The sequence below is a fragment of the Marmota marmota genome, unplaced genomic scaffold (assembly GCF_001458135.2).
Source record: "Marmota marmota marmota unplaced genomic scaffold, marMar, whole genome shotgun sequence".
NCBI classification, from domain to species: domain Eukaryota; kingdom Metazoa; phylum Chordata; class Mammalia; order Rodentia; family Sciuridae; genus Marmota; species Marmota marmota.
In genome coordinates, this window is record NW_026000174.1 from 34,415,989 (window position 1) to 34,440,884 (window position 24,896).

The window sequence follows — 24,896 nt, forward strand, 5'->3', positions numbered from 1 at the left end:
CTAGGCATTTTCATTGTAATGTGCTTGGTGGGATCTGTTGTAATTTTGTACATTTGCTGTCCTTTAAGCCACTTGTATTTGATTTTCCTATTCATTCTTCATATTTGGGAATTTTTCTGATATTATTTCATTGAATAGATAGTGCATTCCTTTGGTTTGAATCTCTGTGCCTTCCTGTATCCCAATATATCTTAGTTTTTTTTATGCTGTTCTATAATTCTTGGGTGTTCTGTTCATGGTGCCTTACCATCTTCATTGTGTGATTAACTTTATTTTATGGATTGTATATTTTGTCTTCATTTTCTGATGTTCTGTTTTCCAAGTAATCTAGTCTGTTGGTGATGTTTTCTATTGAGTTTTTTATTTGATTTATTGTATCCTTCATTTCAAGGACTTCTGATTATTTTTTATTTGTTTGTTTTCAGAATTTCTGTCTCTTTTTTGAAGTAATCTTTTGCTACCTGTATTTGTTCCTGTCTCTTTGTTGGAATGATGGATTCTTGCCTGTATTTGCTCACTTAGGTAATTCTTTAATTCATACATCATCTTAATTATGTACATTCTGAACTCCTTCTCTAACACTTCATCAATTGCTCTGTCCATGAATTCTATTAATGTAGTATCTTGGTTTGTTTGGGGCACTTTCCTCCCTTGTTTTTCATGTTTTCTTTGTGTCTTCCTTCTTGCAGTGCAGATCTGATGTATTACAGTTTCTACCCTATGATCTTGTAGTTTCCCTGCAGATTACCTGTACTTCACCTTGGTATTGGGCTTCTAGTCCCTGGCTGATGTCCCAAGATAAATGCTACTGCAACTAAAGATGATGGTGGCAATAGTAGAGGTAACTCAAGATAGTAGTGGCTGTATCCCAAGATGGCTGCAATCACTTTTAGAGATAGGGCTGAAAGGTTGTCTTGCCTGTTCAGAGATGCAGCTGCCTTTAGACCCTATGTATTGTCCCAAGGTAGAGACTACTGTGTGGGGTAGGCTGTGGTGATGGCTCCAGTGTCCCAAGATGTAGGCGGGCTAGGCCTAGGTTTCTGCGTCTGTCTGCTGTCTGCAGGGCAGTCCTGGGTCTAATTTTGGCCTTGGCTCCTGCATGGATCAGGAGGGTGGTATTAGCATGTTTTATTCTTGAGAGTATTTTTATTATTCAGTTAATCATTATTTTGCTACAAAACCATATTTATATTGATTGAAATGTTTTTATTGTCTTTATAATATTCTGAGTCTTAAACTTTTTGTATTGAATTATTTTATAATTGTATTAGTGCTTAATTGAAAACCATGAGTATATTTCAAAATTTAACAAGTAATTATTTTAAAAGTAAGCATGTTATATATACATTGATTAATTAGTTTTTTATATTCATGCATGAATAAAAATTAATCTTAGGATGAGGTGGTTCAGCTTGGATTATATTCTTCATTTTTATATATTTTACAATAAAGGAAGGTTGGTTAGATAAGTAAACAGATTGTATTAAAAGTATTAGTATAACAGTGTCAATCTTTTTTGAACTTCTGCAAAAGTGATTTGATGTTTAAAACAATGTTTTATGATTTGTCAGATAACAATTTAATGAACTCTATTATCAGCTTTATTGAACTCAGAGAATGGATAACCATGTGATTTACAAAGTGTTTCTGCAGTTAATAGAAGAGTTATTCACTTTATCAACACTGAAAGCAATAGTTGAGTCCCCCATCCGATCTTTGGTTTTCTGGAAGTTTGTGTATGCCTTATTTTGTAAAAGAGCAATGATGAAAATGTAGCTAAGAAGGAGAATTTGCAGTGTTATCACAGGCCTAGTTCAACCACCCAGGAAGTGGAGAAGAACAACATATTAAAGCTATTTGTTATTCTATGAAAAGTTTACAGAAACTTCAAGGTAGACATGCCTATTTGACAATGAATGGCCTAGAATATCCTAGTAAGGCTTTTAACAATTTTTTTTCACTTTGAAATTCTTCTCACTTAAATCGTAATTAAGGCCAAAAAAATTTGGAGCATCAATACATGGTTTTAAACCACACAGTAATTATTATTTACAATAATGACCTATAGTGAAATTTGGCTGCACTTTTTTCTAAGAAACTATTCTATTCTTTAAGATTAAAAAGTCATGATGATATTTGTCTTATAAATTTATTAAATTTATAATTTATTTCAAGAATACTGATCTTTGTAATGTTGAGTCTTTCTAACTAGGAGTATGATATGTCTCTCTGTTTGTGAGGGCTTTTTAAACTTTTGTGTTATTCAGTAGTTTTATATGCCTCTTCAAATAGAGATCCTGCATATTTCTTAGAGATTATTCCTCCATGTATTGTATTTTATGTTTTATGTTTATGCATAGGTAGAAAGCAACACATGACATTAAGATGGGGGTATTACATAGAGTACATTTATAGACAAAGCTGAGAGGGCCAGAATCGTCTGGAGCACAGCCTTTGTATTTTGAGTATGCATAGCACTGAGCAAAAAATACAAAAACATTCATTTATTTGTTTTGCTGTAGGAAAGAAGAAAAGAGTTTGAACAAAATCTCAGAAAAACAGGTCTTGAGTTGGAAATTGAAGACAAAAGGGTAAATGTAATTGATAATTTATATGAGAATTTTATGTTTTAAGTCTTGTTTTCTCCTGTTCCGGCCTTCAAGTGGGTATATTTTGTGTTTAGATCACTATGTATCAGCTGTCTGCACTGGGCATGGTAGTGTCTATTGTCTTACAGGTCAGTAATGTAAAGGAAGGTTGTTCAAATAAAGTAAAAAGATTGGATTAGAAGTACTGTCATAACAGTGTTAATCTTTTGAACTTCTAATTTATATTAGAAATACAGAACTCAGCATATAGTCATGTGATTTAATGTTTAAAATAATGTTTTAGGATCTTTCACCTAGCAGTTGTATTAGCTCTGCTATTATTTTTGTTGAATTCAGAGAATGGGTAATCATCTGGTTTACAAAATCATATGTTCCTACATTAGGAATAAGAGTTACTTTCTCAATTTTTTAAAAAAATTATATATATTTTGAATGCCCTCTAGAATGTTGGGAGACCAGTAAAACACTTTAAAATGAGCATACATAATATATCTTTCCAGGTTACAAAAGAAGTGAAGACATGGTCTTAGGTTCATCCTTATTTTGAAGACTGTCTATAATCTGGTACATTAAGTAGTTAAACTGGATATATTACAGCATAAGTCAAGATGCACTGTTCATGAATATACCAAGTTTTTAATATTTAATCCCTGTCTTTCACCATTTTTCTAGAATCACTTTTAAAATTGTTTTTAAAGACACATTTAGGATCCCACCCTGTCTATATATTTCTAATGCTTTTTAAATTTAATATTCTTTAGTTCTTATTTCTCTCCTACTTTTACTAGCTAAAAATGTATATTACAGCACACATCTGTAATTTATTCTGCTATATGATGGACGTTTATTATCTAAAGCTCTTCATCTTCATGTAGGCTTTATACAAAAGCTGGATAAGAAGAGTGAGACCATCTTATAGTTTGGATATATCCCTTATATAAACTAAGCAGAATTCTGAGTTTATAGCTAGCCATTTCAGGTGGGTACTGTGGTACATTCCTGTAATCCCAGTGACAGAGTAGGCTGAGCAGGAGAATCACAAGTTCAAAGCCAGCCTCAGCAATTTAGCTAGGCCTTAAGCAACTAATGAAATTCTGTCCTAAATAAAAAAGAAAAAAACAGCAACAAAAGCCTGGTGAGGGGCTGTGGTTGTGGCTCAGCAGTAGAGTGCTCTCCTAGCTTGTGCGAGGCCCTGAGTTTGAACTTCGGCACCACATAAAAAAATAAATAAATAAAATAAAGGTATTGTGTCCAACTACACCTAAAAAATAAATATTTTTTTTTAAAAGGCTGGTGATTTGATTCAGTGGTAAAGCGTCCACTGGGTTCAATACCCAGGACCAAGGAAAAAAAGTTTTATTCAGAAATTGTTCATAACCATGTGTGGCTGTGTATTTAGGGCTGCATGTTGATGGGCCATGTAATATATTTTAAAAAACATTTTCTCTGTGTCTCTGTCTCACGCATGTGTATGTGTATATACATATATAACAAACATAAATGTATAAGTATTTTATATCTGTTTTCAGATTAATTTTGTAAAAATTTTGCTATAGTTTTTCAACAAATTAAAATGCTTTGACATCTTTGATTTTTTTTTTTTAAGTTTTGTTTCTTTAATCAGCTCAATAACAAATGGTCAGTAAGCTTACTGATTTTGCCTTTATTTTATTCAGGACTCAGAAGATGGAAGAACTTATTTTGTCAAGATTCATGCACCTTGGGAGGTACTAGTTACTTATGCAGAAGTTTTGGGAATCAAAATGCCTGTTAAGGAGAGTGATATTCCCCGAACTGAGAACAGCCCTTTGCGTTATATGCTCGGGCCTGTGAGGCTCCCACAGGAAGTGAAGTTTCCTCGCCCTGAATATTTCACTGCCCAATTCAGCAGACATCGGCAGGAGCTCTTCCTCATTGAAGATGAAGCAACCTTCTTTCCATCCTCATCAAGAAACAGAATTGTAGGTAGAAAAGATCTTGCACATCTCTCCAACTATGGCATGTGTGACTATGTGTGCTTTTATATTTGTGCATGTACAATACTATGTGTAGGATATAAGCATTTGGCAGTATTGGGCAGGTTGGAAAATCTGTTTGGCTCACTTAAACCTGTTATCCTCCACGCCTCTCAATTTTTCATTTAAAAAATGAGTCATTGACACTGTGGATATAGTAATAAAAATAGAATCATGCCATCCTAGCAAATCCCTTCACTGAGAGCCAGAGGACTTTGATTTTATATGATCTTTGTAGATTGCTCTTATAATATTCAAGTCTGGTTTTATAAAATCAGTGAATAGTATGAGGAATATTGATCATTTCATGTAAAATTTTAATGTTTCAGTTTATTTATATAGAGATAGAATTTGAGAAATCTCAGAATTTTCTCCCCCAATTTAAATTTCAGCCTTTTGAATCAATATTTCCTCTCCATTTGTACTACTAGGATCTTTTAAGCTTCCCGTTAAAAACCTGTCTCCTAAAAAACTAAAGGTTCTGTGCCACAGTTTCTTTGTGTTTAAATTAGGACAGTATCCACTTCACAGATTACTCTAAGAATTAAAGAAGCTAAGATATGAAAAGTTTTGAACAGTACATGTCACATGTCAAATGTTCAACAAATTTTAGATATTATCCTTATTATTTGACTTCAGAAGAAAATTTCAGGTTTTGTGTTGCCCTTATACATTGTTGCATACTAATTCAACCACCTGGTTTCTAAAAATCTCAAGGTCTATGCCTTGAGGTGATGTGCTTTTTTTTTTTTTCCTGACCAGAGGAGAAGCTTAGTTCCATTTTATTCCTAGTTAAAGGTTCATTGAAGGGAGTATTAAAATGTAATTCCTAGGATTTTTGGTATGAAAACATGAATTCACAAACTGAAAGTTTTCTTCCTTTTTATACCAATATTAAAAATCAGCAAAAAAAACTTAAGAGGCAACCACTAAGGACATGAAAGCATGAGACACGGAATCAGATGCCCTGGTATCAACTCATAACTCTGTCACTTTGAAATAAGATAACTAAATAAAGAGAACTTCTTGAAACAATGATAATGATTATACTGGTGTTATAGTGAAAATCAATTGAAGGAAATATGCAAAACACTCTGCAAACTGTAATTTAATAATACTTGTTCCATTAAAAGTTTGGGAAAAAAAAAAACAGTGAACACACGGGAATGAAATGGGATCTTTATCAGACACAAATGTTACTCTTTTTTTATGTTTCTTGTTCCATATAAACAGTGACAATATAGACTAATTCAACATTAGATTATATTCCCCTTCTTCAGAAGGGACAACTACTATTCTTGTTCTATTACACAAGTCATTTGGAAGATTAATGTAAAAAAGTCCCCAAATCACACACTTGCAGAGAGGCCACCACAACTTTATTAAAAATATACATCTATAAGGAAATATGCTTGCCCAGAACTGTGTGTTCAACTTCAGACAGAAGCCACTTTTGATATTAATCATAGTGGCCAGGGATTATTGTTTCAAAATATCTTAAGTAATCCCCTTCATTTTTCTCATTAAAAACATGCCCTTGCCTCCACCAGGAAAGAGATTACGACTCAACTGAATGCAATATTATTATTCACATATTTTAGCAATTAAATATTTTTCATTAAGGTATAGCAATTGCTATTTTTGGAGATACTAATATTGTGCAACTAATAGATTATAGTACACTATAAAGATACTTTTATATGCACTGGGAAACTAAAAAAAATTGTGTAGCTTTATTGCAGTGGTCTGATCTGTGTTGTACAATATCTCAGAGGCATGCCTGTATTATTTCACTTATCCCACTGAGAACCACTCTTTACCTAGGATTAATTTTTGTGCATGGCAGAAAATAGTAATTGATTTTCCCCCGTTGTCTATGGTCAGCTAACTTGTAACAATTACTGAAAACACTCAACTTTTCATACTGTTTTACAGTGCTACCTTTGTCATGACTCAAATATCCACTGTCAACCTACATTTAAATAATCAGAGCTTCTCCAAACAATAAGATATTTATTTGGGTATATGTATTCAATTCTAAACTATGAGTATATTCAAAGAAATTGAGGCAAGGGCAAATTTCTAATGAGAAATGATTCTGATAGCCTTTTGTGACAATATCAGGCAATCATGAAGAAGAATCCTTCCTATGTAACCTACCAGTTTTATTTCGAGTTTGTTGTTAGGGTTAACACAAGTGACTCCATTTTGATTCTGACAACTTTCATATTTCTTTTACACCACAAATTCATAGGTTACTTCTAGCGTCTAATCTGTGCCTTTGATCTTTTTATTATTTTTAAAATGAATTTACCAGAGTTCTGTAGTCTTGGAAAGCAGGAACAGATAAGGAAATCCCCTATACTTTTTTTTTTTTTTTTTCTGGGAACAAACTCACTGAAAAAGCCATTCTTCCTCATGTGATTGAGTTGATACTCAGGGATACCTCTACCATCTCATCAGTTTGATTCCACAGCACCATTTATCCAGTGCTTTATCCTAAATTTACCTGGAAATTGAACCATCAGACTATGCTAGTGCATTGCTTTTATGAAAAGAAAAAAAATGAAACTTCTTTCTGTCAAGTGGTAGTTACAGCTTGGAATCAGGTATCCAGGCTAAACCTCCACAGAAACTCAGAGATAAAAAATGATATCAGGTTTGTTGCTGTATATATTTAAAATAAATAGCTCCAAGGAAACTTAAGAAAGACTTTGTTAGTTTGTAAAACTGAGGAGATGCCTATTTAGCTTTATAAAGATTTATATTCATCACAAAAGAAGAGATAAAGAAGGTAAGGCATTTCCCTTCTGGGACCAGGGAAAATTCAGTTATTTTAGAAGTTTGGCTTACCCTCACAATTTATCCCTTTCAATATTTTGTAGTAACAAAAGCTGCCACAGTCCTTTCAGATTCTCAGTCTTTGTTTCATAAAGGGTTAGTTTAATTGTTTGGCACCATTGGTCCCTCAGAACAAAGACCTTGTTAATTCACATAAAGGAACTTAACTTTTCATCCTCACAGGAACCAAAACCTTGGCCTATGATGTTCCCTGCTCTTTTATTTCTATCAGGAAATATCTAGTAGAGCCAAACCTGAGCCAACATTAATATGTAGAACAGCTGCAGCTGCTCCCTAACATAAGGAGAAACTCTCCCTAATCCTTGCTTACTTCTTTGTAAAAGAAAATTTAAAAGTATATTCTGCCTGGTCTTGCAGATGTTTGAAGATTTCCTGGTTAAAATATTCTTTCTATTGTCATAGTTGCCATCCCTCTCTTGGAATAATCTTTTTTTAAAATTTTTATTTTATTTATTTTTTCTTTCTTTGAAAAACTTTTTTTATTTATATATGACAGCAGAATGCATTACAATTCTTATTACACATATAAAGCACAATTTTTCATATCTCTGGTTGTATACAAAGTATATTCACACCATTTGTGTCTTCATATAGGTACTTTGGATAATAATGTCCATCCCATTCCACCATCATTTCTAGCCCCATGCCCCCTCCCTTACCCTCCAACCCCTCTACTCTGTCTAAAATTTGTCTATTCTTCCCATATTTCCTCTCCCTATCCCCCTATGAATCAGCCTCCTTATATCAAAAAAGAAAAAAAAAAAAAACATTCAGCATTTGGTTTTTTGGATTGGCTAACTTCACTTAGCATTATCTTTTCTAACTCCATCCATTTACCTGCAAATGCCATGATTTTATTCTCTTTTATTCTGCAATAATATTCCATTGTGTAAATATGCCACATCTTTTTTATCCATTCATCTATTGAAGGGCATCTAGGTTGGTTCCACAGTTTAGCTATTGTGCATTGTGTTGCTATAAACATTGATGTGTCTGTGTGTCCCTGTAGTATACTGTTTTTAGGTCTTTTGAGTATAGACCAAGGAGAGGGATAGCTAGGTCAAATGGTGGTTCCATTCCCAGATTTCCAAGGAATCTCCATACTGCTTTCCTTGTTTAATAGTACTATACTTATTACCATTGCTTTGTAATATATCTTAATATCTGGTAAAACAAATTTTTTCACTCAAGACAAACTTCTTATTTTGGTGACTATGTCTTAAGGAAATAATCCAAAGTATATAAAATAGTTTCATTACACTGTTTATCAAAATTAAAACTACCTTGCATAAATTATGATTTCTTTATTAAGATGGAATATTAAACTTCCCTTGAAATGAATGGACCACATTAGATAATGATGATTCAAGGACAATCACCACATTGCAATCAGCAAGTCCTTGAATGATGAAATGTAAAAGAAAAGAGTGGGAAATGCATTTAAAATAGTGCTGAAGGACCAATTAAACAATCATAAAAGTAGAAGTTATGAAAAGTTCCTGAAGACAAAAAGCAGATTAGAATGAATTGATAGAAATACAATAGCAAGGGAAACCAAGGCCCAAGGTGTAAACAGGAAAAAATATATATATATAAAGATGTAAGTGGTTGCAAGTTGTGGACCTATGATAATCTTGAGTCAATAAATTCAACTCAAGATAATAACAGGTAAAGGTCCAGCATAAATCATCATAGTAATTAAGTGAAGAAATATTCAAAACAGCTTGGCTATATATTGATTCTACTTTGTATTTTTTCAAGTGAAATGTTGGTGATATTAAGACTCCATCTGGGTCTGGGGTTGTGGCTCAGTGGTAGAGTGCTCACTTAACACATGCAAGGCCCTGGATTCTACCATCAACACCACATAGAAATAAATAAATAAATAAATAAAATAATGGTATTGTGTCCAACTACAACTAAAAAATAAATATATATTAAAAAGACTCCCATCTGGAATCCTGACTATCCTAGGAATTCTACACAAAAGACTCCTGGAGGAGCTTGAGATAAAAGAACCAAACTACATTATAATCAATCCACCCATGACCCCACTGCAAGGGTAGGGGACTCTCAGAACCAGGAGCTGAAATATCTGCAGAGTCCTTATAACCCCACATCCTGTATCTTCTCCCAAAACAACCAAGCGAGGCTTCTTTCTGTAATCTCAGCCTGTGTCTACATTTAGACAAAATGGACATTGTTAAATAAATAGTGATTGAAAAATGTAGAAAGTATAAAAGTTATGAAATGTGCTAGAGTCTTTTTGTATTTATCTTGTAGGTATATTATATTCTCTCACGGTGTCCTTTTGGCGTAGAAGATGGGAAGAAAAGGTTTGGGATTGATAGACTGCTAACTTCTAATACCTATTCATCTGCCTACCCACTCCATGATGTAAGTACAGATTTGGCTTTGAAATTTCCTCTTACATTTGAAAATTGTTTTGTTGTGAGATAGAGTCATCCACTTGATTTCTTTTTTCTTAAAATTTGACTAATTCATTCATGATGGGAAAATTCCCGAAGACCTCAATTTGAGAACTCCCCCAGCTATGCTGAAACACCTTGCCAATGCCTCTTGATGCTGAGGTTTCCAATGTAAGTTCATTTTTTAAAAGTAATTGTATTTGCATATGAATTTTTAAAAACCCATTTTGAAAATAGTCAGATTAGTCAACATTTTAGAAGATAATATTTGGAAATTTCTATCTGAACTTATCAGGTCTTTCTCTTAAAGCTTTTATTTTATTTTATTTTATTTTATTTTTACAGCACTTGAGATGGAACTCAGGGCCATTCATATGCTCAAGTACTCTACCACAACCCCAACCCTTTTTTAAAAATTTTAATTTTGAGACAGGATCTAAGTTCACCAGGCTGGCCTCTAACTAGTAATCCTGTGGCCTTGGACTTCTAAGTAGTTGAGATTGCACTTGTGTGCTACCATTCCTGGCTTCTCATAAAGTTTTGAAGCCTTGATGGATTTAGATTACATTCATTCATGTATTCATTAATCAAATACATAATAGGTTTCTGTTACATGGAAACATTCTCCTAGGTATTATTGGAACACAACCAGGAGTCCAAGCTCACAGACTAGGCAGTTCCTAGAAATAAAGGTTGTACACTACTGCACTACAAGTTATAGGTTTCAGTCTATAAGAACAATTCAGACTAATAATTGAGATTAAGAATTCTTCTCTGGGACTGGCAAATCAAAAAATACTAAGACTTATAGATTACATAAGGAAGTGACTTTTTACATGATGTACCCATTGAATCAAACTTGAAAACAGCCTGGCAACCAAGCCCTAGTTTCTGGGGTTTCTGAGGGAAATCTACTGATTTAGATAGTCAGTGTATTCATTTCACTATCTGCTGACAATAGTGCATTTAATTTAATTTGGGATCATCCCTTGGATCTTTTCTTTTATTCCAGTTCTAATCTCCCGTACTTAAAGACTTTTTGATGATAGTCTCTTTGCAAGAAACATATTCTTTGACAATATAGAAGAAACAAATATTTTCACTGAAATAAGTAGCAGATAAATCATTGTCAATTTTCTGGAGGTGGTGTTGTTACAACAATTTCCAAAATCCCAAAGCAAAAAACTTTCCTCAATCTTCTGTGTCATCCTGTATTAATCAATACTATGAGAATTCACTCCACTCTAGTTTGACACTGATGAGTTTATTAATTTTCATGTTTCCTATAAGAATAAAATAGAATTTTCCAAAATGCATGACCATCTTGAATAAGAATATCAATTCATTTGCACCTAACTTAAGTTTTAGAGATCTCAACCATCCTTTTCCCTCCTGTAATGACCTCCCCACCCAACACACCACACCAAAAAACAAATATTTTTCCCCCAGGGCAAAATCATTCCTTGGAGATTATGGATTCTAAATGCCATAGGCATTTGGTAAAGTAGAGAAATCTAAAGTAGATTAAGGAACATTCTTGAACACGTTCTATGTCAGTCTTTCTTCACAAAAGGCTTATTGTTTTTTGAGTACTTTTGTTTGTTCACTTTTAGGGCATTAATTCTCTTCTTAATATGTCATGTCATGAGGCCAAACTAACATCCTCACCCACCAACAAATTGAATCTATACATCTAGCTTTTAAGCAAGTGTCATGCTCATTGGAAATTCAGTGATATGGAGTTGTCTTTAGAGATACCTATAACTTAACAGCCAATTAATTGTACTTTTCTTACCTTCACTTCTGAATGCAAATTGACATACTGGATTTTCCCTTATCTGCTTTACAGAATCATTTGTACAAGATTCCTATATAGGCTACTTATTTCTTTTCTTTTTAATTTTATTTCTCAAAATTCAGTAGAAATCTACAGAAGAAAGAAGTTGGAATATGTACAGTACAAAATTTTACACTCTATCATATATATTTTCACATGTGCTAAATTTTAAACATAGTGTGCATTCAATGTGGTCCTCAGTAGTTCAGTTGTCTACATAAATAGTAGAACAGAATGTATTACACAGCTAAATTTGTACACAGTATTTTATTTGCCTAGCCAGGAAGAGATCTTAGCAAAGCTATTTAGTATCTAACAATGGGTAGGGAAGTCATACATGAGATAATACTGAGGCTCTTAAGTGCTAAAATTTGCAATAATTTACATTTGTTGGCAAGTGATTATTGGTGATAACCAAAGTGAACTGTACAAGAATCTCTTCCTGGCATAGCAGTGTGACTTAGATCATTCACTTAACTCTGCTTTGGGTTTAATTCTTCTAGCTATAGAATAAAAACATTGGCCTATCTCTTAATTCTGAGCTGGCTACATAGCAATTGAATCTCTAAGCTGAGATGAGTAAAGAGCACTTGAATAGAGAAGGCAGGGCATTTTAGGTGAAGGGAACAGTTTGAGCAGAGGCCAAGTCTCAAATTTTAACTCATATTTTTAGTTAGCTGTGTAAAAACTTAGTAAATAATCACTATTAGCACTAGTAGTATGAATTTTGATGGATTTTAGTAATTAAATTCACATCAGTGGAATATGAAACATAAATATAAAACTAAAATAGAGTATTAGTCTTGTCCTTTAACCTCCTGGGGGTGGGGGAAAAAAAGCATTCATTTACTTTTTCCTTGTCTTTTACTTTGTCTTTTGTTTCTTCTTCTTGAATATTTATAGGGCCAATATTGGAAGCCAGCAGAACCTCCCAGTACTGTCAATGAAAGGTATACACTTTATCAGAATTGGGCACGCTTTTCCTATTTTTACAAGGAGCAGCCTTTAGATTTAATTAAGTAAGTATCTTACAATGAAAACTATGCTATTACATTTTGCTACCATTTTCACCCATTACATTTTACATCTTCTCCGTCTCATAATTTTCACCATCAAGTAATTCATTTGGGAGCGGAATATTGTTGCCAAAATCCATGAGATCATCAGGTTCTGCCTCTTAAAAGTTATATAAAGTTGGTCAAATCACTTGGCTATTAAGAGGGTCATCTGTAGAAGAAAAATAACAAAAGTACTTTCTTTTGGATTTATTTAGTAATTAAATAGACACATGTATTTTCTAGCATTGGGACCAGCACTTACTTCTCAGTGCATATTAGTGTAGATTTTCTTCTATAGTACGAGAATCTAGAAGATAGGAGGAAGGTAACAGGTAGATTTTTGTGTGTATATTGATCTTAGAGATCTGTAAGTCATTTGCTCAATAACCTGAACTGTCTTCAGATAGTTTTATTAACTGAGCAAGAACAATATGGTTGCAGGTTTTCAAGTTGAAAGATAACAATGTTTCATGTACACAGGCCATTGAGAGACTCTGCTATGGTATCAGTAAAGGAACAATCAGATTATAGATGCCCCTGCCACTAGAGTCAGTATTTTTATATAATTTATGCTTGTACTGTGATACTTTCACATAGCCAGTGACTCTGTCAATCATTAATCAGACTCATTCTTGGATGACTATTTTAAGTTTTGGTGAAAAATCATCATTTAATTTTTTAAGTGACAGAATAGCACATTTATGAAAAATTTAAGTAATAAAAATGTAAAAATTTTAAGTGGAAATTCCATTTCTGGCAAACTCCACAGAACAAATTTCTCTTGCTTTGTGATATCTATTTAGTTCTATTTTTATGTGTCTGCATAAGAGAATATACATAAATATATTTTCACCTGTGGTATTTTTTGATGTACTGATTAGCTATCCATAAGCAATTTTTGTTAAAGTGTCTGTTATAATCTTTTGGCATTTTTATCATTTTTATGATGCTGAGAATTTCTTTTGCTCCACTAAATAATATATCACTAATATCCTTTTTGGTAGATATACAAAGATCTGTCTCATACTTTTTAACAGTATGCAATAACTTTTTATGCATTTTATAGGGCATTTGTGAGTTTTTCTAGTGAAAAACATTAGATTGTCCTGTATTTTTTTACTGTTGCATTCAGTGTTGTCAGAAATGTCTGCTATTGGAGAATATATTAGTAGGATTTTTTTTAAGAAACAAAGTTGTGAGAATGAGGGTTTCCATGTTTTACATTTTTCAAAATGTTTTTATTCACCTAACATTATTCAAATATCTACCATAAGTGGACATTTAATAAGTATTCCCCAGGGTTGGTTTTCAGAATCCTAGATCCATAGACACATTATGTCTCCGATTAGTGCTGGTGTATTTGTAATATCTTGTTAACACCTGCTAATTTCCTTTTGCAACTAGAAGGAAGTTCAGATATTCCTTTGGATGACAGTGTGTATCTTAAATTCAATAACTATAAAACTTTTCATCCTGTTAATCATTTCCCATATATAGCAAGCAGAGTGTTTCATTTTCAACAATAGAATAAAAAAATTAGCAGAAAATTTATTCTCAGTACCAATAGCTGAGTAAAGGTGTTTAGTAGATAACTGAAAAGGCAACAGAAAAAATACTGCATTATCACAGAAGTAGCAACTGCAGGAAAGAGCCATTATCCTTAGAATTTGCTCACAGTGGTTATGGAAAGGATCTTCATTCTTAAGAATGTACAATGAAATATTAGTGTTAAAGGACTACAATGTATTTAACTTATTTTCAAATGGTTCAGGTAAAGATATATGTGTGGAAAATCATATACACCCATAAAAAGAGGGAGAGAAAATGTATATGGAGCAAAATGCTTACAATGAAAGAATCATAGCATTCTATGAATTGTACTTTCAATTTTTCTTTGTTATTTGAGTCATTTCCAAATGAAACCTTTAGCAAAAGGAGAGTTCAGAAAGACTCATATGATCAATTTATTATCAACAAAGTTACCTGAAAATTCAATGGGGATGATGCTGATACAAATGGTTATGTGTATCCAAAACATAAATCTTGATACTTTACCATAAGAAGATTTAAATTAACTTGAACAGAAGCGGACCATAGAACTAAGTGTAAAAGCAAAAACTACAAAGTGTTTTTTTTTTGTTTGTTTGTTTGTTTTTTGTACCAGGGATTGAACCTAGGGGTGTCTAACTCCTGAGCCACAACCCTAGACCTTTTTATTTTTTTATTCTGAGACAGGGTCTCACCGAGTTGCTTTAGGACCTTGCTAAATTGCTGAGACTGGCTTTGAATTTGCATTCTTCCTGCCTCAGCCTCCCAAGCCTCTGGGATTACAGGCATGTGACACCATGCCTGGCAAAAAAAAAAAGAAAACCTGAAAGTGTTTTCAAGAGAGTATAGAGAAAAATCTATATGACTTTGTGTTAGGCATAAACTCACATAAGACACCAAAACACTATAAGAAAAACGATATGTTTGATTTAATCAAAATTAAAAATATAGTCTCCTTAAAAGATGGTCACAAAAATCAAAAGACAAATTACAGAACAATAGAAGAAAACTTTTACAATAGACATAATAGAAGACTCTTACCTATAGTACTTAAGGAACTCTTATAATTCACTAATAAGGCAAAATAATTTTAAATGACAAAAGATTGCAACAGATACTTCCCCAAACAATCATGTTTACTGATGATTAATAAGTACATAAAAGCTCAATATTATCATTTATAGGGGGAATAAAAATTAAAATGTTATTGAGATATCTCTTTTTACTCCCTATATCAGCTAAAGTTAAAAAAAAAAAAAACACAAGAAGTACTGGCAGGGCTGCAGCACTATGTGAAATCTCAAACACTGCTGGTGGGAATACATTATGGTACTGCACCTTTACAAACCAGTGTGAAGGTTTCTTATAAATGCATAGTTTCTGTGTTAGTCAGCAGTTTCACTTATGCATAACCAGAGAAAATGAAGCAAATGTCTACAGAAGCATCATTATATGAATATTCATGACAGTCTAACTTCTAATAATAAAAATCTGGAAACAACTCTCCATGTACTGATGAGTGTATAAACAAATTATCATACATTCATACAGTGGATATTTTCCCTCAGAAATAAACAGAAACAATTTATGCAACATCTTCATTTCTCTGATGTTGCATTAACATGGCAAACCACTGAAAACTACATACTCTGTTTCCATTTAAAAATATCATTATGTAAAAGACACAGCAATAGGGACTGACTTTAGAATAGCCATTTTCCAGAACTCGGTGTAAGGGAAGGGTCAACTTCAGGGGCTATAGGGAACTTTTTAATTGATAGAAGTGATGTGTATGTGATTGGAATTGTAATTACATGAAATGAAAGCCTGAATTTGAAATTCTTGAACTATGCATTTAAACCAAGTGTATTTATCATATGTGAATTATACTGTTAGTCAGCTTTTCATTGCTGTGACAAAAACAAGTTTGAAGAGGAAAAGTTTGCTTTATATTCAGAGGTATCACTTCATGGTTGCCTGTTTCATTGATTAGAGTTTGGGATAGAGCAGAAATCATGGCAGAAGGGCTGGGGAGGAAAGCTGCTCAAAACATGGCAGCCAGGAAGCACACACACACACACACACACACAGAGAGAGAGAGAGAGAGAGAGAGAGAGAGAGAGAGGCACCAAGGACATATTATCTTGAAGAACATGCCCCTCCAGTGTCCTACTTCCTCCAGCCATTTCCACCTGCCTACCGTTACTACTCAGTGGTCCATTTAAATGACTAATCCACTGATGAGGTTGTATCTCACATGGTCCAATCTTTTCCTAAAAGCCCTACCTCCGAAACTTGCTGTATTGGGGACAGTAGTTTCAAACAATCTTTTTTAGAAAAAAAATTCAAGATTCAAACCATAACATACTCAATTTGATTTGATTGAAAAACAAAAAGAAAAAAGAAAAAATCCTGTTAAGATTTATCTTTGGGATAAAATAATAGTTTGGGGGTGCAATGAGCAAACCCAGAAGAGGAGAAAGACTGAAGCAGGCAAGTAAGGAGGCTGTTTATTGTGGCAATAAATATTGAAGATCCTATCCAAGGTACTGGAAACAGAATAGAGGAGAGACCATGGATTATAAAACTTTTTTTGTGTGTGTTTGGCAGTATTCCTGGGATCTAGTGGGTGACTGAACGTAGAAAATAATAGAGAAGTCAGGATGACTGTGGTGTCTAGAAAGAGATTCAGAATATAGGAATATAAATTCCTACATTTCACATAGTTTATGTTATCTCCATACCAAATTACAATTCCAGCATCTGAATATTTATAAGTGATTTTTCTGTCACTAGGGCAATGATCACTTTATTGTATTAAATAATATATTGGGGAAATTTTAATACCAAGATTTCTGTCATTGTCATATTAAACTGCAATTTTATATGCTCTATCAGCCTTTTTTCCTTGCCAGTTTAACAACTTTATAAATTTTTTCTCACTGTTTAGAAATAAAATGTTATATTACTATCTATTAAAGCGCAATGACTATAATGAACTATTATAGTTCCAAGATAATATAATAGCTAAGTTTCTCATTTGTCAATGAATTTGCTATGAAAATGAATTCTTTTAGAGTGGATGTTTGCATTTGTTCATTCCTTCTTTGGGACTCTATTTTAGTCAATTTGTCATTGGACAAAGGTCCAAGGGGCAGTATGTCCACAAATTGGCCTGGGAGGGTTCTTGACTTATACCACTAAAAAAAAATTAGAACACATTGAAAGCAGGGCACAAGAAAGATTGATTAAAGCAAAGATATGCACACCCCAAAGGCAGGGTGCAGACTCCTCTTGCCTCTTTAGAGAAGACAAATGACATACATAGGATTTTCTACATGGGATTTTCTGGGGAAGAAAAGTACAGGTTTCCTAACAAGCTTTTGTGAAAAATCCCATGTTAATCATTTGATATTTAGGGTTAAGAATGTTTCTTCCTGGTTAAAGCCGTCTGGTCATAAATCATTTATGGGTACTCTGTGTAGGTCTTTGAATCTGCTGGCATTGAAACTGATTTGTTCTCATTATTGATAATCTGGTACAAGCATACACTGGAGGTTTTATTCATCTAACTAATGAGGCAGGTGTGGCTGATCATACTCACATATCTTGGTCCCTCTACCAAGGGTCTCCTTTTGTCTCTCCCTGACATCCTATCTATCTCAGATTCTATCATAATTCTTTGTACTACCTCAGACTAATTTTTTCACCTTGGATTTACAAAATTAGACTAATCCTACCAGGCAACATGGTGGCACGCCTGTAATCCCAGCAGTTTGGGAGGATGAGACAGAAGTATCTTGAGTTCAAAGCCAGCCTCAGCAAAAGCAAGGCACTAAGCAACAAAGCGAGACCCTGTCTCTAAATGAAATATAGGAATGGGGATGTGGCTCAGTGGTCAAGCCCCTGAGTTCATTCCCCAGTACATTCCCCCAAATTAGACTAATTACTTCATATAATCATTGCACAGCCATTATTACTAAATCTCTTCTGTCAGATGCTGTTAGATATTAGAAGGTCAGAGACAATTTGAACATTTAGTAAATAAAATGAGCAGGTTGAGAAATAATATACATATAAATATATGGCACATTTTTCCTAGGAAATGCTCAAAAGAAAGGAGTCTCAGTATATTTGAGACTTTGTAGAGTGTTTCATATTGTTATATTTATTTCTGTTGTGAATAATAAGATAGGTTAAGCAGCATCTTAAATTTTATTTCAATAATCTATGTATTTTTACTGTAATACAAATGTAAGGTATGTCTTATAAAGTAGTTTAAGTGTTAATCAGTTATTGTTAAACTTAAGTTCAAAGTTTAGTAAAATAATTGCTACACTTCCAGATACAATAAATTCTCATAACTTTATCTAATAAGTGCTTGACTATTTTCCTCCTTAAAATATTCATGAAATCTGAAAGGTAGATAAAAGCAGTTTGTCCTTTAAAAATAAGGTTGTTGAGGGCTATGGTTGTGGCTCAATGGTCGAGTGATCACCTAGCATTTGTGAGGCAAATATATAAACCACATATAAACAAATAAATAAATAAAGGTCCATTAATAACTAATAAAAATAGTTTTTAAAAATAAGGTTGTTAAAATATATAGTTTTCTTTTGAATTTCTGAGGAATTATATGTCTATAGGAGTAATATTACCTTATACCTCCTAAAATTTTTGCTTCTATAATGTTAAAACATCAAAGGAAAATAAACATGGTGAAAATGATCTTCCACAAAATAAAACAGTATATACTTTTTTCCTGATTTTATTGTTATATAGTATTATAGTAATTATTATATGTTTCAGTAAAATACTGGGAGAAAGCAAGTCCATTCACCCTAGTTGAGAGTAACTGTAAGGAAGTTATGAATGGTAGATTAGTAAGTATGGTGTTATAGTTAAATTTCATGTCATGGTGATTTGTAAAACAATAGGGAAAATAAAAATTTAAAATGTATACACAATGGAATATTACTTGGCCATAAAGAAGAATGGCTTAATAGCATTTACCAGTAAATAAATGAAACTGGAGTCTGCCATGCTGACTGAAATAAGCCAGTCCCAAAAAGTCAAAGAATGTTTTCTCTGATATGTGGAAGCTAATCCCAAATATGGGGCAGATGGGCATAAAAGAAATAGAAGAAATACCAGAGTATTAGACAAAGGGGAATGAAGGGAAGAGAGGACAGATGGGATAGGAAAAGACAGTAGAATATATCTGACCTAACTTCCCTATGTACATATGTGAATAAACCATCATGTACATCCACAAGATATTAATTTTAAAAAAAACTATAAATAAATAGCAGAAAAATAGTAGATTAGAGGGAAGGGAACAGGTGGAAGGAAAAGGGGTGGGGATGTACAGGGAACTAAATTAGAACCAATTATATTCCATGCTTTTATGAAGATATAAAAATGAATTCTATTGTCATGTATAATAAAAATATCCAATAAAAGTTTAAAATATATAAACCATGAGAAAAAATACAAAATGCTTATTATTACGGAAAAGAATGAAGGAAGATTATACAAACAGAAAGAAGCCTATTTAGAAAAGAGTTTTGAAAAGAGAGGTTCAATAAAACTAATATTTAATATGAGAAATACATTTGAAATTCTCATTGGGAAATGATGTTTATTAAACCTTTACAGACCTGGATGCATGTATGAAAACTGCAATTTAAGTGCTTTCATAAACATGCTCTTGAAATCAAAACTAATCACATCTAACTGTCTAGGAAGCTGTTGAAAAGCATACAAATTTGGTGAGCTAGTCTCTGTATGAATAAGAAGGAGAATAACCAGGTAAGAAGCAACAATGAAACCTGGTTTTCTGAATCAGAGAAAACTATGCTGTTAGATTCCTAAAGAAGGACTCAGTTAAAAAAGAAAACAAACTTGATTTTGAGACCTGAATATTTATGCTCAATATTAAACCTTTATAAAGGAAGAGCTGAACTACTATACTTGGTGGAATTTTTATTAAATAGTCCTTTTAAATTCCTTGATCAGTTACCTATGTTCCTCCATTAGAGATCCAAACTAGGAGGAAGATGATCATATATACCTACAGTATGTGCCAAGTACCATTGTCAGTGTCAGAAATTAGGTAAAGCAAAAATCCATGCAGATTATGAGTATGATTTTAAGGTGTCAGATTAATTGCTAGAGGTTTCATTTCAGAGTACTTTGTAGTTTATTTTAAAAATGCATGATTTCTCTAAAATTTAGAAGCTCTTCAAATTATCTTATTATATAAAATTTAAATTTATATTATATTCAAGCAACTCCTCCTATGTGCTACTTCTTTTAATCCCTACATGTATTCACATAGAATGGGATAGGGATTTTCCTGTTTTTTATCATGTGGAAAGTAAGTTTAGAGAGTTAAGGAACTTTACCAAAATTACACATTTAGAAAGCAGTGGGGCCAAAATTAGAATGCATGTCTGTCTGAATACAAAACCGAAGCTCCCCAGACTACACCATTCTTCTAATTTCTGATTTTTCTTTTTAATCTTTTTCACAGGGACTATTTTGGAGAAAAAATTGGTATCTATTTTGTTTTCTTGGGATTTTACACTGAAATGCTTCTAATTGCAGCTGTAGTTGGCTTAGCTTGTCTTATTTATGGGATATTATTAATGGATTCTAACCAAACCAGGTAAGTAGAGCTGAGCTCCTCAGAGAAAATATTTCTTATGTTAAATGAAACAAATATTGTTATTTCCCTGGCATTTGTCCAAAATATTTCCCTATGCTCTCAGTTAACTGATATTTCCAAAGAGGACCCAAACACAGCAGCTGCCCTTCACCAGATGCTTTCTTGAAAATGTTTTTAATGATGTGCTTTAAAAATTTTTCTCCTCAAAATATAACTTGACCCATTACAGAAAATGCTACTTCATTGCTCCTTCTCTTCTATGTGAGAATCTATATAAACAGTTGTTCTAATAATAGTAGCTTAGACTTTCACTGTAAAACATTGCCTTCAAAATAACTTTACTGTTCTCCGGGTAGTACTGACATCTGTGACCCTGAAATTGGAGGTCAATTGATCATGTGCCCACTCTGTGATCAAGTATGTGATTATTGGAGACTAAATAGTACCTGCTTGAGTTCAAAGGTATGTAGACTTTGTGGTATGTTCAAAAAACTTGGAATTTCCCTCCTTTTATATTGCAATTGATACTAACTGGTCTTTGTGATGTTGTTATTGTTATTTTTACAGTTGTCCCATTTATTTGATAATGAATCTACAGTATTCTTTGCAATATTCATGGGAATTTGGGGTGAGTACATAGTCCCATAAAAAGAAAACAGTTTTCTTCATATGATGTTATATAGCTCATCCATATAAGATATTCAGATGACATATCTTAGATACCAAAGGTGGTTTCAGACCACTGTTTCTTCTCTAAAGTAAATACACAGGTGAACTCGTTACCCCTTGATCCTTGAGAAATAAAGGTTTCTATTAAATATCTGTTTGTTTCTCTAAGAAATGGTATAATTTTTGAGCCGGGTGTGGTGGCACACACCTGTAATCCCAGTGGCTCTGGAGGCTGAGGAAGGAAGATTGTGAGTTCAAAGCCAGCCTCTCAGCAACTTAGTGAGGCGCTAAGCAACTCAACTAGACCCTGTCTCAAAATAAAATATAAAAAGAGCTGGGTATGTGATTCAGAGGTTAAGTACCCCTGGTTCAATCTCTGGTATCAAAAAGAAAAAAGAAAAAGGTAAATTTTTGAGACATCAGATTTATTAGGCTCCCACTATCTCCCCGTGCCACAGTAAAGATAGTTTCAATAAGCCCTTAATTTGGGAGTGGCTTAGCATAAATATATGGTAGCTGGAAGTTAGGGATTCATGGATACAAACTGGAGCAAGGATTGAAAACTGTGGAAAGCTACCTAACAATGTTTGAGTCTGAATTCTTTGTGTCTTGTTCTAATTTCGGCTTGCAGTTCCATTTATTTAAAATCATCCACATGGGTACTTAATGTGCAAGGTGACTGCAGAAGACTCAGAGGTGGGCCAAGCTTACACTAGAGGGGGCATTCAACAGTAATGGTTATAACCCTAACACTTAAATTTGTGCCTGATACAAATTTGTGGCTCAAAGTATATTTTGGGCACCAAAGTAAATAATGCAATTAAACTATACTAAGTTTGGAGAGTTAATCCAAATAAAGAAAAAAAAAACAAAATAAACTATTTTTAAACATTATTTTGTTAGAAAATGTGTTATATATTCCAAAAATCTTACAAATAAACTGGTAGAATACAATATATGCAAACTCTGGAAAGTACTTTTACACTTTTTGGAAAAACTTTTTTTCTTCTTATTCTTATAAAGACTGTTTGTAAATGTAAAATAAAGTGAATGACAGTTACAACAAATACTTTGTTAGAGTTTTCAGATGTCTCCTTGGAGAGAGAGGGTGCTCCATCAATAGGAAGAAACACACTGGAAAGTGAGCATTTCAGAGATGTCGCCATCACTTTTTCCTTCAGAAATGTTTGTTGTAGTGAAGAGTTAAGTTTAAGCTGAATGATATGATGTGTTGGAAGAGCAGATGTGATAAAAGACCATTTATGTTAAAGGATCAACACTTTAGTCATTTAGTTGAGACTCAAAATAAAGAAGGCGTTGTGGTTGAGAGAAGGGAGTGTTTTCTTTCAGTGTTTTGTTTTGTTAGTAATAAAAACACATGACCTTTATAGGAAATTCAAAAAGTATATAACAAGCACCCAAGTCCCACACTTCTCTGCTGAGACCTCTGTCCATGGCTATCAAAGTTTCATTATCCCCTGAGAAGGATACCTGAAGCTACCAGGGTTTTCATGTCCAAGGGAATTCCTTATCCAATGAGGGATGGGAATTAGTGGGTAAAAACTTCAGCTTCCCATACCTCAAGAGGTAATTCTGAGGTGTTTTATATATATAATTAATAAGAGGATGAGGACCCCCCAACAGGACTGAGCTCCAGTTGCCCACAAATGGCAACATATTTATGAACCCATTTTTACCTTTTCTTCTTCCCTATCTCAACTTTCCTCAAGTGTCACATGTGTCTCTTGGCATCAACTATCTGGGATCAAGTCTTCATCTCAGTGTCTGACTTGAGATAACAAAAAGTAAGAGTTTTCAATGATAATTAAAGCACAATTCCTGCCCTCATGGAGTTTCCAGTTTGTTGGGGTTTGCAGATGCATGCCATTCACTTTTTTTTATTATATTTTTTTATTGGTTGTTCAAAACATTACAAAGCTCTTGACATATCATATTTCATACATTAGATTCAAGTGGGTTATGAACTCCCATTTTTTACCCCAAATACAGATTGCAGAATCACATAGGTTACACATCCACATTTTTACATGATGCCATATTAGTGACTGTTGTATTCTGCTACCTTTCCTATCCTCTATTATCCCCCCTCCCCTCCCATCTTTTCTCTCTACCCCATCTATTGTAATTCATTTCTCTCCTTGTTTTTTTTCCATTCCCCTTGCAACCTCTTATATGTAATTTTGTATAACAATGAGGGTCTCCTTCCATTTGCATGCAATTTCCCTTTTCTCTCCCTTTCCCTCCCACCTCATGTCTCTGTTTAATGTTAACCTTTTCCTCCTGCTCTTCCTCCCTGCTCTGTTCTTAGTTGCTCTCATTATATCAAAGAAGACATTTCGCATTTGTTTTTTAGAGATTGGCTAGCTTCACTTAGCATAATCTTCTCTAATGCCATCAATTTCCCTGCAAATTCCATGATTTTGTCATTTTTTAGTGCTGCGTAATACCCCATTGTGTATAAATGCCACTTTTTTTAATCCATTCATCTGGCATCTGGGTTGGTTCCGCAGTCTAGCTATTGTGAATTGTGCTGCTGTGAACATCGATGTGGCAGTATCCCTGTAGTACGCTCTTTTAAAGTCTTCAGGGAATAGTCCGAGAAGGGCAATAGCTGGGTCAAATGGTGGTTCCATTCCCAGCTTTCCCAGGAATCTCCATACTGCTTTCCAAATTGGCCGCACCAATTTGCAGTCCCACCAGCAGTGTACAAGAGTACCCTTTTCCCCACATCCTCACCAGCATTTGTTGCTGTTTGACTTCATAATGGCTGCCAATCTTACTGGAGTGAGATGGTATCTTAGGGTGGTTTTGATTTGCATTTCTCTGACTGCTAGAGATGGTGAGCATTTTTTCATGTACTTGTTGATTGATTGTATGTCCTCCTCTGAGAAGTGTCTGTTCAGGTCTTTGGCCCATTTGTTGATTGGGTTATTTGTTTTCTTATTGTTTAATTTTTTGAGTTCTTTGTATACTCTGGATATTAGGGCTCTGTCTGAAGTGTGAGGAGTAAAAAATTGGTTCCCATGATGTAGGCTCCCTATTTACCTCTCTTATTGTTTCTCTTGCTGAGAAAAAACTTTTTAGTTTGAGTAAGTCCCATTTGTTGATTCTAGTTATTAACTCTTGTGCTATGGGTGTCCTATTAAGGAATTTGGAGCCCGCCCAACAATATGTAGAT

At 33.6% G+C, this 24,896-nt stretch overlaps 1 protein-coding gene across 5 annotated transcripts in view; it reads left to right on the top strand.

The window, feature by feature from the left end:
* The window catches only part of Ano5 (anoctamin 5), a 108,289-nt gene that overhangs the window by 41,235 nt on the left and 42,158 nt on the right, over window positions 1–24,896 (top strand). For all 5 annotated transcript variants that reach the window (XM_015477708.2, XM_048788495.1, XM_048788496.1 and 2 more), the window contains 7 exons: window positions 2,523–2,591; window positions 4,286–4,570; window positions 9,770–9,883; window positions 12,656–12,771; window positions 20,894–21,028; window positions 21,385–21,490; window positions 21,596–21,656. In XM_015477708.2, the coding sequence (XP_015333194.2) occupies window positions 2,523–2,591; window positions 4,286–4,570; window positions 9,770–9,883; window positions 12,656–12,771; window positions 20,894–21,028; window positions 21,385–21,490; window positions 21,596–21,656 (886 nt within the window). The remainder of the gene's footprint in view (window positions 1–2,522; window positions 2,592–4,285; window positions 4,571–9,769; window positions 9,884–12,655; window positions 12,772–20,893; window positions 21,029–21,384; window positions 21,491–21,595; window positions 21,657–24,896) is intronic.